The 17,182-nt window shown below is 43.6% G+C and overlaps 1 protein-coding gene across 4 annotated transcripts in view; it reads left to right on the top strand.

Moving 5' to 3' along the window:
• PPP2R2C (protein phosphatase 2 regulatory subunit Bgamma) overlaps positions 1–7,486 on the top strand; it is a 1,229,805-nt gene extending 1,222,319 nt beyond the window's left edge. For all 4 annotated transcript variants that reach the window (XM_069631987.1, XM_069631986.1, XM_069631988.1 and 1 more), the window contains one exon: positions 1,861–7,486. In XM_069631987.1, the coding sequence (XP_069488088.1) occupies positions 1,861–2,152 (292 nt within the window). In that variant the 3' untranslated portion in view covers positions 2,153–7,486. The remainder of the gene's footprint in view (positions 1–1,860) is intronic.
• Positions 7,487–17,182: the final 9,696 nt, after the last annotated feature.

Below are 17,182 nucleotides of genomic sequence, written 5' to 3'. Positions count from 1 at the left end.
TCATTAGCACCCTGGATGGAGGAGCCAGTCAATCAGATGGTTAGGAACGCGGGCTGACACTACCAGTGAAAGCCTGCGTTCCAAGCCACCTGATGGCTGGCTCCCCCGCCCGCCATCTTTCCCCGCCAGGCCTGTTTTTTTTGTTCCCTGTCTCTCCCCATCCCACTTACCTGACTGCTGCGGCAGGGATCCGATGCCACAGCTCCTTTCCCTTTGTGGCCACTATGGAAATGGAAGAGGGGCTCTGCATGGAGCCCCGCCTTCCAATTTCCTGGCGGCCATGTTGGTATAGTATTTTCTCTCCGAATACGGGATGCCGTAAGGCGTTCCATTCACGGAGAGAAAATACTGTTTTTTTAAAAACCCATTTAGCACCCATGTAGCGCACTACACGGGTGGTATTGGTGATATGCCGTGAGGAGGCTGGGCCCACCCTGTGGGTAATAGCCCGCCGTCCATATCGCCTCAGTGTATACCGATTTTTGTCTTGGTCAGAAAAATCTGCTCGCAAGAAGCAGTGACGAATATGAGTGGTGCGAAAACACTTGTACACCCATACAATGATTGTGCCAATTTTTCAGGCATAGAGATGTATAACTACAAAAATATGTGTTTATAGAAATGTCCGGAAGCCTGCATACCGAGAACGAACATGGCCAAATAACCTGTTCCATGGGTAGATTCCCACTCAGGAGGCTCTACAACCACGTGTAACTTTCACAATGGAGAAATAGCCATTTGCATATCATTCTGGTCCCACCCACCCGGACACTCCAGCACCGAAATGCTAGGCAATTCGCCTCTGAACAAGAGTACCACCAGCAACCCCAGACATGTGTTTCAGCATTGTTGGGCCTCCCCAGCATTTCGGTGCAGGGCTGCCATTGTGGGTGGGAACAGGCTGATATGCAAATCGATATTTTTCTTGTGTGAAGGGTGCAGTGAGCTAAAATATAGTTATAGACCCTTGGGGGGGGGGGAGAAATTCCATATTACAGGTTATTTGCACCAACTTCATTCTCAATAGAGGGGCCATCACACTCTTGTGAATTTTACAAAAATATATAAATGACCTCAAGAGGCAGGCCACTAACCTCTGGAGAAAGGACTGACCCCTGCCATATAAAATCAAAGAAGGCATTCACATGTGAGTTGACATGAAGGAAAAACACATCTCAGGAGGCTTAGAAGGGTGACGAGGCTCAGGGGCATCGGCAAAGGAGAAAAGATGGCAGTCACCCATGGGAGAGAAGCAAATAGCTGCAGAGAACATGGGTAGTTACTGACAGATCCCACCCCCGTTCTGTGACATTTGATTGACCAGACACTCACACATGAGTGTAACAATAAATAGATTCATAGTTAGAGACTCAAACATGAGTGTAACAGTGAATAGATCCATAGCTGGAGAATGCATGATACGGTACTTTACAGCTATAATTTACATATAGCACCAACTTGGGCAATGGCAATAGTATGCAAACTCCCAACCATAAAGATGGCCACCATGTGTAGTGAAACTATGAAACTGTCCTGACTGACAAAGGACCACTCAGAGGGTTCATTCAGCGAGGCAGGTTAGGGAAGGAAGTGGTTGGCCAACAGTTGAAATACTGTATCAAGGATCTCAAACCTGGTATTTGAGGATCTCAAACCTGGTATTTTGGTGGTTACTACTGTGCTAATCTCAACAGCAAGTTAAGGGCTGATCTTTTGGTAAATCTCATACGTTAGAAATATGGCTAACCATGATTAAAGTTTAAAAATGTGCCCCTTGAGTACTGATTTCCTTCCCACAGAATCAGTATATGAACGTTTTCTGTCACATAAATGTTCTCTCATTTTCATTTCTTTCTGCAGTGTGATTATGACGGGAGCATACAACAACTTCTTTCGAATGTTTGACCGAAACACTAAGCGTGACGTCACCTTGGAGGCATCGCGTGAAAGCAGCAAACCACGAGCAATTCTCAAGCCCCGAAGAGTCTGCATTGGAGGCAAGAGACGGAAGGATGACATTAGTGTTGACAGTTTGGACTTCACAAAGAAGATCTTGCATACCGCGTGGCACCCAACTGAGAACATCATCGCCATAGCTGCGACAAACAATCTCTACATATTTCAAGATAAAGTGAATTCGGAAATGCACTAGGTTTATCAATATGCTCCTGTATTTGTAAACTAGCCTTCTGAGAGATGTATCAGGTGACAATTTGTACAAAACCCTGGCCATTCTAAGGCAGACTTTGTACAGTTTTCTCTGCATTGTGATTGGTGGATTCCAGCTGTTCTTGACCACTGCTACAAAAGTGCTGTGATATACCCTAGAGGCAGTTCTATGAATTCTACGCAGGCTGTCCCAAATAGATGTTATTTGCCAATCTATTTTTAACACATTAAGATATCTTTTAAACCTGCAAATTCTGTTATTTCACAACGGCAGTGATACAGTTGGTCCAGACAGTTCTAGAGCAGCCATTAGTGACTTTAAAGGTAGATTTGAGGAGGTTATCACCTCGAGGATCTTCCTCACACTAGTAGACTCTTTGATCTCTTAATGCCTCTATTTCATAAGCAGAAGGCATTTAAATTGAGAAGGCAAAAAACCTGGTTCTCTGTGCTCTCAAGATAAGGTTTTTGATACCAAAGTAGGCCAGATCATTGGCCTTCCAATGAAAGTAAAAATAGGTCTGGTTCCCTAAAAAGTTTTATTTGAATGTCTAAACTTCGGAACCCTAAGACAGAGTGGTTAACTTCTTACTTAATACGATAGAAGGTGGAAGAACGGCCATATCCTTGCTGCTCATTTGCCAAGTATGGACATAAAACCAGTCGATCGCCGATCTAAAATTTACCAAAAGAAAATGTGTTCCTAGCCTATTGTATTTGATATATAGTCAGGACATCCATTTCATCAAAGTTTTGTCCCAATTTTGCATGCAGGTGTACGTTCTAGCATCGCTTTAGAACACATATGGCATGTCGAGTGGCAACTTAAACATCCTTGGGATTTCAAGGAAAAGAGAGCAGTCTCAATTTGTTAACTGCTGACTTCCTTAAAAAGTAATTTAAACAAATATAGCAACTCCACAGTGTCATTTACGCAGAAGATGACGGGTCATGATTGTTAAGTTTGCAATCCGTTGTGTGTGTCAAGCTGACACCACCTGCAAGGTGTACCTAGATATCTATGGGGTACATTATCCTCATTGCATATTATTTTCATTTAGTGAAATGTCAATATACTTGAATCAGACAGAAGGATTTGGAAACAATGAAGCCATGACATCAGGTTATTTTTTTAAACAAAAAAACTCCGTACCATCAGTATGTATGTACACAGATGCTAGAACACAGCCTCGAAAGAGTACTGCATTCAGAAAACAGTTTATAATCTATAATAGCACTCTTGCGGGGGAGCCAGCCAATCAGGTGGCTAAGAACGTGGGAATGAACCACTGCTGAAAGCCTGTGTTCCATGCTGCCTGACAGCCGGCTGCCCCCGCTGCCATCTTCCCCTCACCCCCATTTTACCCTCACCCCGTCCCGTTTTTTTGCTTTTCTTAGCCCCTTCCGAACCCCCACATACCTACTTTCTGCGGCGGCACTCCCCACCACCGCTGCTCCTTGCTCTCCGCTCCTGCAGGCCACCATGGTAAGGGAAGAGGGGCTCCGTGTGGAACTCTGCTTCCCTTTCCAATGCAGCCATTTTGGAAAAATATTTTCCTTCGCTCAACGCTGCGTGTGTCCCATTGAACGAAGGAAAATACTTTTTTGTTCCGCACCCCAAGTTACCGCTTTGGCAACCCGGGGTGCTAATAGCCTTAATCCCCCGTTCCAGCCATTCGGGCTTAACGGTATAAAGAGATCTGAGACAGGGCCATAGTTCTGCATGCTTTAAACTAAACCTGCATTGACACAAGTACGTGTCATGAGTAATCTGCATACAGCGCTCTCAAATCTCCAGGAAACCATCAAGCAACTTAAGACGGTCAATTGAATCCTGTGCTCTTCCAGGCCATTCCTTTCAGCTCACACCCTCAAACAGAAAAAGCTATTTTACAGCCTGATGCAGTCCACTTTTGTGAAAATGGGGAGTCAACCCGCATGCTTTTATATTTTGAGTGGTAAAAATGCCTAGCTGCTTACCGGGACGACCGGTCCGAACAATGTTTTATATGAAGCCTTGAGCTGACATATGAAATAGGTACGTTTGAACTTTTTCTAAAGAAATGCTGTATACTTGTGTGTAAGAGCACAAAAGCATGTGCATCCACTTCCAGCCATGCCTCACACAGTCTGCCATGTATGGGCTCATTTTCAGGAGAATGAGGAATGCTTCATTATGCTGTATACTCTAAAAGACATGGACAGTATTATATGTACATAATCAAGCTAATGCAATTTAACTATGTTTTGTTGATGTAAAAAGGTGTAAGAATGTGGTAAATTATACATAAGAAAACTTCTCTTTTGAGGAAGAACTAAAGCTTCCAAGAGATCACTTTTTTATTATTTTCACCTGGCCTCAGTGACTTGTATAGCTCTTGCCTTCCATTCTACCAGTCACTGCAGCTAGCAAATAAAGTGTATGTGTGGGGTCTAACATCTAACAACAGCAGCACTTAACGATGGTGGAAAACCAGCATAATTTGCTTTTTTGAATACAACAATACCTTGTTTTTCTCTGCTCCAAGTCACACTCTCGCACCATTCTCCATTCCTCTACAGAGGTCCTTTTTTCATCACATCCCATGGCTAGTCAAGAAATTAAACTTGTTCATGACTTATGATTTAGGTACCCAGAAATTGAGACCAATTGGAATTTCTGCTCCGAAAACTAAGGGATCCTCAATTCTTTACTAAAAAAAAAATATAGCAAATCCCCGATGTCCAGGGTGGAGGGAACAGGGGCTGGAATTTAGAATCAATTGGTAATAATTATTATCTTGTACACATCATAGTTTAATCGGAAGATGTAGGATCCAATGAATACTGGAAATCACGTGGTCCCAGATCCAGGTGGAAAACGAAACAGATTGGAGATGAGACAAAAATTAAATTTGAAAAAATTTGATTTAAGTTGATTGTTTTCATTAGGAAGGGTTGCTGAGGTGATCGCTCTACTTTAAAATGTCTGAAGGGTCTTCTGGTGCCCAAGATGGGGCTCTGTCTTGTTTGTGTCCTATGTTCACCCGATAATTTACTCTTCCCCCCCCCACATACATGCCAGGGGAATTCTGGCAGCCTTTAAGACCTCTCTTGGTGCCCGCATGACATTGCATTCTTGAGTGTCGAAATTCAGTTTAGGACACACTTTAAACCGATGTTCATTCAGTGGTCCACGTCCCCAGGTGGCGCCCTCTTCACAAGTCCTTCTGCATCTCGCTTTCCCCATTTGAGTCCAGTCTCCCCCACCCTTGCCAGATACGTATAAACCAGTAACTGCTCTTGTCATTGAAGAGAGTGGTCATAAACATGGTTTGCTCTTGATCAGATCCAGACCCACCCCGGAGCACGTGGCGGATGCTACATCTCCTAATCCCTGATCTCATGGGCTCAGATTTTATAAACAACGTGCGCTGGTGCACAGGATACTGTACTCCAAGTGTGCCAGTGCACACCAATGCAGTTCATTTCGTAACATTATTTTGATAGAATGGTGCTGGTTTTTTGCAATATGACAAAAGGCTGTTTGCTCTGATAACTTTTCCCTAATTACCATATTATGCTTGTGATTGTAGTTAGCAGAGCGTTTTCCCCACAGCACTGCGGGATATTTAACCATTTCTGGTGCAGTTTGTGACCCTGTTCGTGTGCCATTTTCAGATGGCTCAGAAACGGGAGCATACGAGTCGGCATTAGCCTTTTTTACGCAATCCTTTCTAAAATTGTTTCCAGTAAATGAAATAACTAGCTGGTGAACATGTAAAATTGAACACATAACCTACGTGTAAAATAGACCTACCTGATGGTGTTTACTGGAACATGTTCAACATTATGCTATAAGAGATCTTTTCTGGAAAAATAAACCGTGTTGACACCCGGGCTCCGCTGTCCCACACTGCTTCTTGTCATCATGAAATCAACCAATGTGTGGCCGCTGACCCGCCCCCATAGGGGCCAGCAGGCTGTGAGTGCGCTGCTCAGTGATCTGGCCGCAGTGTCGCAGCAAACTCTGCTTAAAATTACGCCTAACAGGAAACCCTAAGTTACTGCTTATTCAGGGTCATACAAGTTTATGAAAAACTCTTATCAGCAGCTATTGAGATGACTTCAGAAGTCCAGTGCACACAGTCTCTTTGGTAACCTGATATCACGATCGTTGCCTTTATCTGCTGTTTCTGTTTCACGTAGTCTTTCCTTTGCTTTCCTATGTTACTTCACCTTCCCTCCCCTTGTTGTTCATCCATATTTCTGTGTGTATTAAGTTATACACCAAAAATCTTTCATCATTGCCACATTGCATATAATGCATTCATCCCCCACTTTGGTTAGCTACACTTCTATGGACAAGGACTATTTCAGCAACAGTTATTCACGTGCCACAGATCTTGCTACCCGTGTGCTGGCTACCTCTGGGAAACCCGCAAGGGTACTCAAGTCACGGGTAGCCCTGTGGAGTGATTTCATGGGAGAGTGCCTCAGCGCCATTGTACCCTATTCTAAAACCAGATGGAATTCTAAAAATAGGCAACAAGAAAGTAACTGTCAAAAAGAGTCTGGGAAACAATTACTTGAGTCTGCAAATCGAAACTTAAACCCATGCTGTAAAAAGTTCAAAACAAACAGCACTAACTTGTAGTAGAAAGTCAATTTGGTTGCTTACAAATGTATTCTACTGATATGGCATTAGACTTTTTGGACGTTGGAGTATTGTTATCCATCATCAACAACAAGGGAAATTCTACTGGTTAAATAAAAACACTACCCAAGGCTAATATGTATTCAAGTAACTAATTCTAAGCTGTAGCTGGGATCAACTGGAAATTGTTTTATGTACCAGCTGAGTAGAATGGCAAACGTCCATCATATGCCAACTACCCAATCTAATAGAAGCCATTTACATTTGGCCAACCAACCAGGGATATCCATTAGTGCCACAGTATCACGAGATATTCTCTTGTGCAAATTTAAATCTGCACTCAGACCTCTGACAATGGTATTTCAGAAGTAATTCCTGTAACCCTGATCACAGATCACTGTTTCCTTGGGAAAAACTTGAAATGAGATGAATCTTTGCTCTCTGGCGTTATGAATGTATACAAAAATAACATGTTTCTATTTATTTTGACTTTCTGATATTTTTGTTCTGCTTTAAGTGATGTAGTGAATAATGGCAAATTTGGTGAGTTTGAATCGAAAGCTGCTGTTCATTGCACCTTTCTTTTGTGTCACAAATTAGTAAACCAGTGTTGCATTACGAATATAAATATGTTAATAGTAACATTTTTCAATAAAATGAATAAAAAAATTGCAAATACAAGTAGCTAGGAACTGTGTTTTATTCATTCTTCATAATAGGATGTATTTCCTTTATTGGAAAGAAACATTGACTGAAAGGAATTCCAAGACATACATTTTGCGATTGATTTACTCTAGGGCAGTAGTTGTGTAACACTTTAAGAAGCCAGCCATGAAATCTAAATGGCACATCATGCACAATAGGGCTATGTTAATGATGTCTTGGCACGTCCAACCATATGGCAACAGCAGCCAAACTGATGGTGCTGTTTCACACCAGTCTAGGATAACCTTAATGATTTCCCATCAGCCATCTGGCAATACCACAAATCCCAAAATTCCCACCATCATGGACCTTCAATGTGCATGCCACAGGATGCAAGTCACTAACACCTGACACCACACACACTACACCTACAAGAATGGAGTGAAGACGAAAAGAAAAAAAGGGATTGTGGGGGCGGGTGCAACCTCGAGACCGGTTTTGGGGAGAACATCATCTAATTCTAGAGCAAGTCAGTATATTACCCCAGTTACCCATACAAATCATTAAAGCTACCCCATATTAGTTCATGGTTATGTTCGCCAAAGCCTTTTTATTTTTATTATATGTATCTTAAAGGATTAGTAGGGTGTATTGGAGCCGGCAGAGACCGGGTTACTGAAACCAAGATGTGATGTTGAGGGGGAGGGGGGATATTTTTCCGGGGCAATGCCAGACATCACAATGTTAAATTGGTTTTACGTTATTTACCTTTCTCAAATATATAATGTGAAGCACAAGGAATTAAAGTCATTTGATCAGAATGCCACATGTTAAGGCCCTATGCTAAAGCCTGGCTTAAACTCAGGTCTCTGGGTTCCAATGTCAACAAGGCCAGCAGACCACATATTCTCCTTTACTCGATGCTTTCGCTTGTTGTTTCGCTTTTCCCCAGCAGGCAGGTGGGGTAACAGTAATGTGTTTGGGAAGTACTCAGACGCTGTCGGCAAAGGGTTATCAGTCATAACCGTGACTGGACGATTGGCCGTCGATTACAATTTGTACATTTCAGCTACTTGTGGAACTGACCTTATTTCTCACTCATTTTGCTCTCGACCCTCGTTTTCTATCACGGTCACAATGCGGCAGCATCCATGTTCTGCTCTGGATCCCTTCAGTCACAAGATGGATGCTCTGTAGACTACTAGTGGGAGACGAGAAATGCAGCAGAAAACCCCAGTTTGTGACAGTTCTGAGGCGTGCATGTCTCCACATACTCAAGTCGTTTGGTGTTTGAAACAATACAAATTTGCACCGGTGCAAGACGCAATGCATTTCCATCCGATTTCAAATGGAAAGGTGCAGCTGTCAGATGAGAGTAACCATGGGGCCCTCTAATTTATGTGGCAGGCAGGTGTCTGCTGAACCTTTCTTTCTTTTGTCCTGGAATCAATAGGCTCACGAACAAAGTGTGGCCATCCTCCTAAAACTAAGGCATCTTGAGCTTTAATTTGTACTCAATGTGTGCTCTCATCTTTGTCCTGCGTCTGAAACCCTTGGCTCTCCAGATGGTTTGGACTACAACTACCATCAGTCCTACCCAGCAACTTGCATTGTGAGGGCTTATTGGAATTATAGTCCAAAACATCAGGAGAGACACTCTTTGGAATGTTTAAGATCAATGTTTTAGTATTAGATTTAAACATACTTTGGGGAAATGATTACTTATATCTTCACATATATCCAGATTATTCAATGTGTAATGGTATTGACCTGGTATGCAATGTAAAGGGCTGCAAGGGGGTAAACAATCAAACTAGCGTATTTTAAAGACCCATCAAAAGGTATTTCTCCTTCCTGTGATAAAACCCCTCCTCAAACCACAATCAAACTAGCAGTGTCCTGTGAAATAATCTTTATTAATGTAGGGTTGTGCTGGAGGCAGTCTGCAAAAATGTAAATAAAAGGGTGTCTTGAAGGGCAAAATTGCAATGATGCGATACTTTGAGAAACACAGACATATCAAGAAAAGTATATAGAAACGGTTACACATTGTTATGCACAAGTGTGTGATGTGACAGAAGGCCATCTGTGAAGGTAGAATTGCCTGAGCTTTTTTGATTTTTAATAATGACATTATGTGGGTAGATCTCAGAAGTGAGGTCTGCTAATCAGACCTCCCTTTCATAAAGCTTCATGCTGAAAAGAATACTGCAAGCATTTCACTCTTCTGGGCCGGTCTACTGACACCTCTCAGCAGCTGCCTTGTAGTTTGGCCGCATGGCAAAACGAAGTGACATATGCATTCCTAATAACAGACTGCTGAAACACACATTTCCAACAGCAGGATATGCATTTAACCATTATCAATCCTGAGCAAATTAAATCGCATTCTTTTGGGCATCCAGAACCTGGTGGCACATATCAAATGTAAATATAAGCCATGTCTGGTGATGACATGGTTGTTTCTGGGAATTGACAATTAGGCTGGCAATACCCATTTGGTATAATTTTATTGTCAGTTTAGTTTCAAGTGACCTGGGCCTCCTGTGTACCCACTGTCCGGGACTGAGTTTAACACAAAGCAATACATTTGGACTCAGGCCTCAGCAAAAGCCTTGTCTTCCCTGTGTAAGGGTGTAGGATTAAGAGAGCACTACGATGGTGGCACTGTTTGCTACAGACTTTTATTAAAGAAATGAGGTTTGGGAAATGCCTGCCTAGCCCTAATGCTAAGAGGTTCCCTGCCTCAAAAGAAGAACTATGGGGCCTGTCAGGATGTCCGAAGAAAGAAAAGTCCACCATCATGTCCAACCCTAACATTAGGAACTCGTACTAACGTGAGTGGGGATCTTCTTCTGGATGGGTGATACAAAGGTTCTTCTCCAGTTCATAAAAATAAAGTTCAATAGCTGGTGCAAAAATAAACTTCTGAATGACCAAGAGAATATCTCCCTTCACCTGGCATTTTTATAGTGTCCACAAAAACCAGGGGGAATGACTCCCGTCCCCTGGCTTCTTTTCAACCCCGTAAAAAGTGCCAAGGAAATTCCTTCCTTCTCTTGGCTCCTTTATGGGTGTGGATCCCAGACTCACACTTGCTTTCTTCGGTATTGGAGTCCACCTGGTACACTAGCCTGCCAGGTATTGTGACTGAAATGGTTGCTTTAGAGGCATTTACTGTTTTTGCACGTGCCTCCTTTTGTCTTTAATCCACCTGAAATACTAGCCTGCCAGGTACTGTGACTATGATTACACTGGAGGCCTGGATTGCCTTTATGGGTGTGGGGCCCAGACTCACACTTCTTCCTTTGGAATTTTAGTCTACCTGGTATATTTACTTAAACGGTTGCTTTAGAGACATTTACTGTTTTTGCACGTGCTTCCTTTTGTCTTTAGTCCACCTGATATACTAGCCTGCCAGGTACTGTGACTATGATGATTACACTGGAGGTTTGGATTGCCTTCTCAACTGCTTCCACTTCGATAGTTAGGGTCCCTGACCCTTAGCCTCTGCTCTCTTCATTGCACCCGACATCTGCAGCATTGCCTTAGGCCCTCTGCACCTTCCCTCACACCAGCATACCTTTTTCTTCGGTCTACGGTGCTCTCAGGGCTCTTCTGATGCTTCTGGGCTTTTGAACTGCTTTCTCGCCAGTAAGTGCTTGCCTGTGGTCTGTGGCAGCCCTGCAAGGGAAACTGGCATTCGACTTGGGTGCAGTCTGCTCCACTCACTTACCAGCTACTGGGGACATCAGGAATTTCTCGGTCTGCCTTCCTGGAGCGGTCTCTCCATGCTGGACCCTCTTTGAGACGGGGTGTTCCCGTCTCAGCATCCTGGTTTGCCTTCTCCTCACTTCCTGATTCCAAGACCTTGCGGTTCTACTGGTAGGGCTTGATTACTCCAGCAGCGTTGGGCACCTCCATCCAACAAAGGATTCCTTCGTCCACCTCACTTCTGAGGTCATGGGCCAACCTCATCCTCTAGACAGCATTCTCGGGTTTCCTCTTCTTCCTTGTGGACAACTTCGATTCTCCTGCTGCTCTGCTTCTCGGTTGCCCTGCATCCAGGACTGTGTTCTAACCTCCTGGTTTCCCTCTTCTCTTTTTAATGTCTTTAAACAAATAGGATTTTGTGAACCACTAGAATGATCACTAGTGGTTCTAGGAGGGCTCTCCATGTTCTTCCCGTCCCAGTACTTGTTCCAAATCATCTAGACCGCACTTGTTGGTTCTGCGGTGTGCTGAGCACTCCATGCTTTTTCCTCGTCTCAGTGACAATATTGTTGCTCTCCATTGGGTTATTGGTGTTCTTCTGCTTCACAGATTTGTCAAAGGCTTCACATGGGTAGTCTCTACTTCCCCCTCATCGCAGTACTTGAGTATGTCAAATGGGTGAGACAGAAATACATGGAAGTGGTGGGAGGGGAGTTGGTATTGAGGAAGTGGGTTGGTGTGGGGCCAACATACCATGGTCTCCTCAGATGATCGTCCCTCATCACATAAGGGGGTTCCCTCCCCATGTGATCCTCCCTCAGTGCACCACCCCCAGGGGGACTATTGGGTCGTGCGCACGCCGCCCTGGCCCCATGAGAAGGGGCTCCCCCCAGAGGAGAAGGGACGACATCCGAAGATTTGTCACACCTGTTTAGGAGTTGCCTTCCAGCAAGACAGGAAATGCCCTCAATAGCAGGTAGAGATTGCGTTTTTCGAAGGCTAGACTCTGCCAGACCAAAGGTCTAATATAAGAGATGAAGTAGCCGGGAGAGAAGCACCATTCCACAAACATCTTGGATTCTCCCAGGGCTCCCAAACCTTCTGAAACCTCCTCCATACTTCCTGCAGACAAAGTCCTCTAGGTATGATATCACCAGGCAGAAGATTCTGAAACAGCATCCTGGATTTGACACCTTGCCAAAGGCTATAAGGGAACCAATCCACTGAAGACTGCCTGTACAAGGGGGAGGAGATAATGCTCTCCCCTTGATTAATCTTTGGACACTTGAAAAAGAAGGTACTCTGGCACAAAGATGAACACCAAGATCCCCAAGAAAGAGGCATGCTGTTCCCCTTTACCCTCCCAAGACAATATATGGTGTAACCAGCTGGCTGGATCAGGCATACGGCAGCTGTGAGCACTGCTATCCAGGAACCTGTTCACTAGAGGTGACAGAACCCGACAAGTACTCTCTAAAACCTTCCTGTCTGGCAAATGCAGAAGAAGTGACTCACCGGGTCTCTGCAGAACCTGCACAGGGTCCCCACAGCACCTAGCAGTCAAACAGCCCTGGACTCCATTTTCCAGCTTTGATTCATTTTTGAGCTGTCTGAAGTACTTCAAGGTGTTTTTCGAGTGGATTCAAGCAACTGGAGCTCCCTTTGACGCACAACAATTTTTCAGACTGCCTGTGCTCCAGCATTTGAGCGAATCACTATTGAAGAATCATATCGCTAGACTCTTTTTAGCTAACTCAACCGATTTTAGACTCTGACTCAACCCATAACCACCTTTTTTCTTCATCCAGTTTGAGCTGATCACTTCAACAGGACCACACTGCATGTTTGGACTGGATCACCCTCAACGCCCGTGAGCCAGTTGGAGTCATCTCTATGGGGACTCAACCCATGAAAAGAACCTAGATACTCTGTTGAGCCCAAGAACAAACATCTGAAGATATTTTATGTGGTTCTGTCTCCAAGGACCGCCTTAAAAGGCCCTAGTGACTTGTAAGACCCCACTTTCTAACTTTATCTTCCTTTAAAAAAAAAGACCTCTTCGGTACCATTGACTTTGCTGCTGAAATCGTTGCACCCATCTTCAAACTTAGACTGACCCTTTATTCCAAAGTCTGCATTCTTTATACTTTCTCCTTTCAAGGATTGGGGTCGGTTGGTTGTATCTTAGTGGAGCACATTTAATTTCAATAGGGCTCCTGCCGTGCCTTCTCTGACCACGCCAACTCAGGGGAGACCTTGAAAGACTCCCCTGGTCTGGCGTGGTAAGGGGTGCCCCCGACCATCATGCAGAAATGGGCCCCCACAAGCAGAGGCACATTTTTAGCCGGGGAAAGGCCGAGAGAAGCATAAGCAGCAACACATTGGTCAAAGCAGGGGTGACTTGAGCAAAGAGGGACTGAGAAAGAAGAATTAGAAACTTCAAGAGGAAATGGAGAGGGAACGGGGTACATTGGGAGCCTTTTTGGAGTGTAGCAGGGACAGGGAACTCGAGTTGAGGTTGACAGGCGTATGAAGTATGCACATGAGCGAGCAGTTAGGCAAAGGAAGTTGTGATGGGGAATTGGTGAAACGCGATGGGTGCTGGCGAATAGGGGATTGGAGAAAGGGAAATATGTGTACCTTCCCAAGGAAAAGTGAGCATTAAAGTTAATAATGTAAAAGGAGCATGAACTTCAAACAAAACACTTGAATAAAATAAATAATGTTAAACCAAGACTCGGACATCTGGGACTCTTGCACCAGTCACCCTCTGCCTCAGTGTCTTGTTCACTATTGCTTAACATTTATAAAATGTTTGTCTGACAGAGGGACATGATTCTAAAATAAACACAATAATCAATTTCTAATATTTCAACTACAATATATATTTTCAAAATTCACAAAATTAAATACCAGCCAGCGGCTGTTCTGTAAAATCACAGATAATTCATCAGATTCAGTTGAAAAAAACATGCACACTTGAAAATACTTCGCATGTGCATAGGCACCTATATACACTACTCTATTCGTCCTCACATGTCATATGGCTTGCCTGCCCCTTCCCCCAAAAATTATATTATATTGTTGCTGGGTCACAGGATTACCATTGGCCCTTGCCTCTGCCATCCTCCCCTGGATTTCTGTTCCCTGATTGGCTGGAGCTGATCTCTCCAGGCCTGGGACCCAGCTCTGTTCTCAGCGCTCAATGCACCGCCTCAAGGTGATGAAAAAGACTGTGGGCCTCATTACGGAAAAACCGGCAGGCTGCCACCGGACCCATAATACCATTCCGCCTCTGTGATTGCCGGAATCACCGGGGCATAACAACCCCGGTGAGCTGGTAAATCTGGAGGCGGAATTCTGTAAATCCCCATTCCCATGGAGTCCCAAAGGGCTCCATGGGAATGCGGACCATGGAAACACTGGTTCCGTCTATGACACAAACTCCAATGATGATTGTACTAAGGAATACTATCAAAAGTAGTAATATAGTGATGTCTTCTCACAGGGTCCTTTTGAAAAGGAGACTACCCACAAGACTTTCACAGTGGCAGATTTTGCTTAAAAGCTCACTCCCAGTAAAGGCTGACGTACAGAGCAGCATTTCTTTGATTTGTTCATGACTGTTAATGAATATGTAAAATATTTATTTGCCAAAAAATACTTTTGTGTTAAAGTTTGTGATACAATATACCTAATTGAATGACTCAACTTTGGATATTCCTTTACCTGAAGAAGGGCTAGATTGGCCCGAAACGCGTAGTAGATAGACAGATAGGTATAGAACAACACTACCCGTTTGTTGTCCTGGAGATCCATACACATATACACATACAAAAGGAGTTGTGAAATGATGTTACCTGTTCATTTGTGAATATAAATTTTTATGTTCTGAATTTTTTTCAAGAATAATGTATGAAATATCTATGTAAGCATTCCCAGAGCTGTGGAATCCTAAATATATGTTATTTTTTTGTTGAAATTAAGTGTCTGGAAAACAGACTGATACTTACCCTGAAATGACACGAAGGCTTGATTATCCATTAAGCATTGAATGACTGAGGAGTATTTTTTCTTGAACATTTCTTATTGCATATTTGACTAACTAAAATATTGAACTGGTTAGTTTTTGTGTGTGCCCCTAGTTATACCCTGTTATTTCACGGCATCCCTTTTTGCACATCCGTCTATGACAGAGCCAGTGTTTCCATGTCCGCCTGCAGGCGGGTGGTGTTACTCCCGCCACGTCAGACCTTGCCAGAGTGACACCTCCAACCTGCAGGACTCTGAATCAGCCGGTCCTGAAACAATGATGGTGGCAGATTTACGGCCACCGCTGTTTCCGTACCGGCTGACTTGTAATGAGGCCATATGTGTTCCCAGTGTAACCGTAAGTGCTACCACTTTTGCCTGTGAGAGTGCACTCAATGTTGCAACATTGGTTAAAGAATCCATGTTTCACTTCATGTCTGTGTTGTTGAGAACTATTTGTCTTCCCACCGTGGGTGAATGACCATTGTCTGGCTCTGCTGCATCACGTGGTTGAGGACTCCAAAATCAAGCTCTCTGGTCTACAATGTATGCAGATGTATTCAGTTTTTCTGCAGATGGCTCCTTTTCTCTTAGCTACGGAATGTGCTGTTGGTCTCTGACCTTGGCTGTGAGCCCTGGCCTGCTGTATTGTGCAGCCTAATTCTGCTTTTCTTCTCCTCTCATGCTTTGGCTTGTGGCCTCATGTAACCTCATTATAGTTAAACTATGATTTCTATATATCTATACTGTACTATGTTTCTTATAGGTTAGCAGTATTCGGTTCTTCCAGGCTTCTTATACGATCCTGTAATTCCATACGGTTAGTTGCGATAAGCGTCTGCAAGCTTGCTCTGCATCTCTTCTTTTGCATTGCGTTCAGCGTTTCTGCACTTGGCTAATGAGAAAAATAATAAAATCTTTCGACAGTATGTATATGTACCTGTCCTCTATCTACAGAACTGTGTAAACATGTTCTTTGTATGCACATGTGTGTGTCTGTGTAACTTTGTGCATGGCTGCGAGTTTGCTTCATGACTAACATGACTATGTTGTGGTGTCACTAATGACCTCAGCACAATGGTTTTCCGTTGTTAGTCAATATGATCCATAAAGGCATTTGGATCCATGGTCAGGGTTGTGGCACCTGTATCCATAATGACATTGACTGGATAAAGTTTGAATGGCTTTCTAGGAGAGTATCTGTTCGCATATGTGGATGTCACTGTCCCTCCTGGGGCTGTCCAAACAGTGAGTTGCTTTGTGCGTTATTGACTCTTTGGCCGGTCATGTTTATGATGGGGAAGGGGCATTTTAGGAACTCTCTCTTCAGTCCACCATACTTAGTCACCATTGCTTTTGGTAGCCATAACTGTGTTACTTCTCCAAGATGTCCACAGTAATTTGCATGGTCATCGAAACTCCATTTCATGTAACTGCAGTCTCCTTTCGGGTTGCACCATACCCATTTCGCCCAGTACTTGTTGTCAAAGGAATCGTCAAATATTATTATCTCAGTCGGGAACAGTGGGCACTCCTTTATCTTTGCCCTCAGGTTATTTCTTTCTTCCACTATCTTGTCCTTTTTGATATTGTGTTATGCAGATCTTAATCACACACAGTTCTACTAGTATTAGTGCTCCTAGTAATACTTTTAGTCTGTGTGCCATCCATGACCATATATATGACAACCGGCTATGATATTTTCCTGTTCATTTGGCTTCCTCCATTTTGGCGTGCTTTTTCGATAATCTTGTTATGGCTTCTCTCAGTGTACCATTTTCTCTGTCATTTGCCGGCATGAACGTGCAACAGGAACTCCTGATGTTGGCCCAAACTCTTCCTTCTTTTGCTGTGAGCAGGTCTAGAACATGTCTGTTCTGGAGAGCCATCAACCGTACTGCTCGGAGCATGTGGCATACCGTCCAGTGATGCTTGTGATGCTAATGAGAAATAGTTGTCTCTTTTCACCTACTCACTTCCACTGAT

Source organism: Ambystoma mexicanum, chromosome 6q (genome assembly GCF_040938575.1).
Source record: "Ambystoma mexicanum isolate Mex_15411 chromosome 6q, UKY_AmexF1_1, whole genome shotgun sequence".
In the NCBI taxonomy this organism is placed as follows: domain Eukaryota; kingdom Metazoa; phylum Chordata; class Amphibia; order Caudata; family Ambystomatidae; genus Ambystoma; species Ambystoma mexicanum.
The sequence above is the reverse complement of the archived record's forward strand: the minus strand, read 5'-3'. Positions and strand labels throughout refer to the sequence as shown.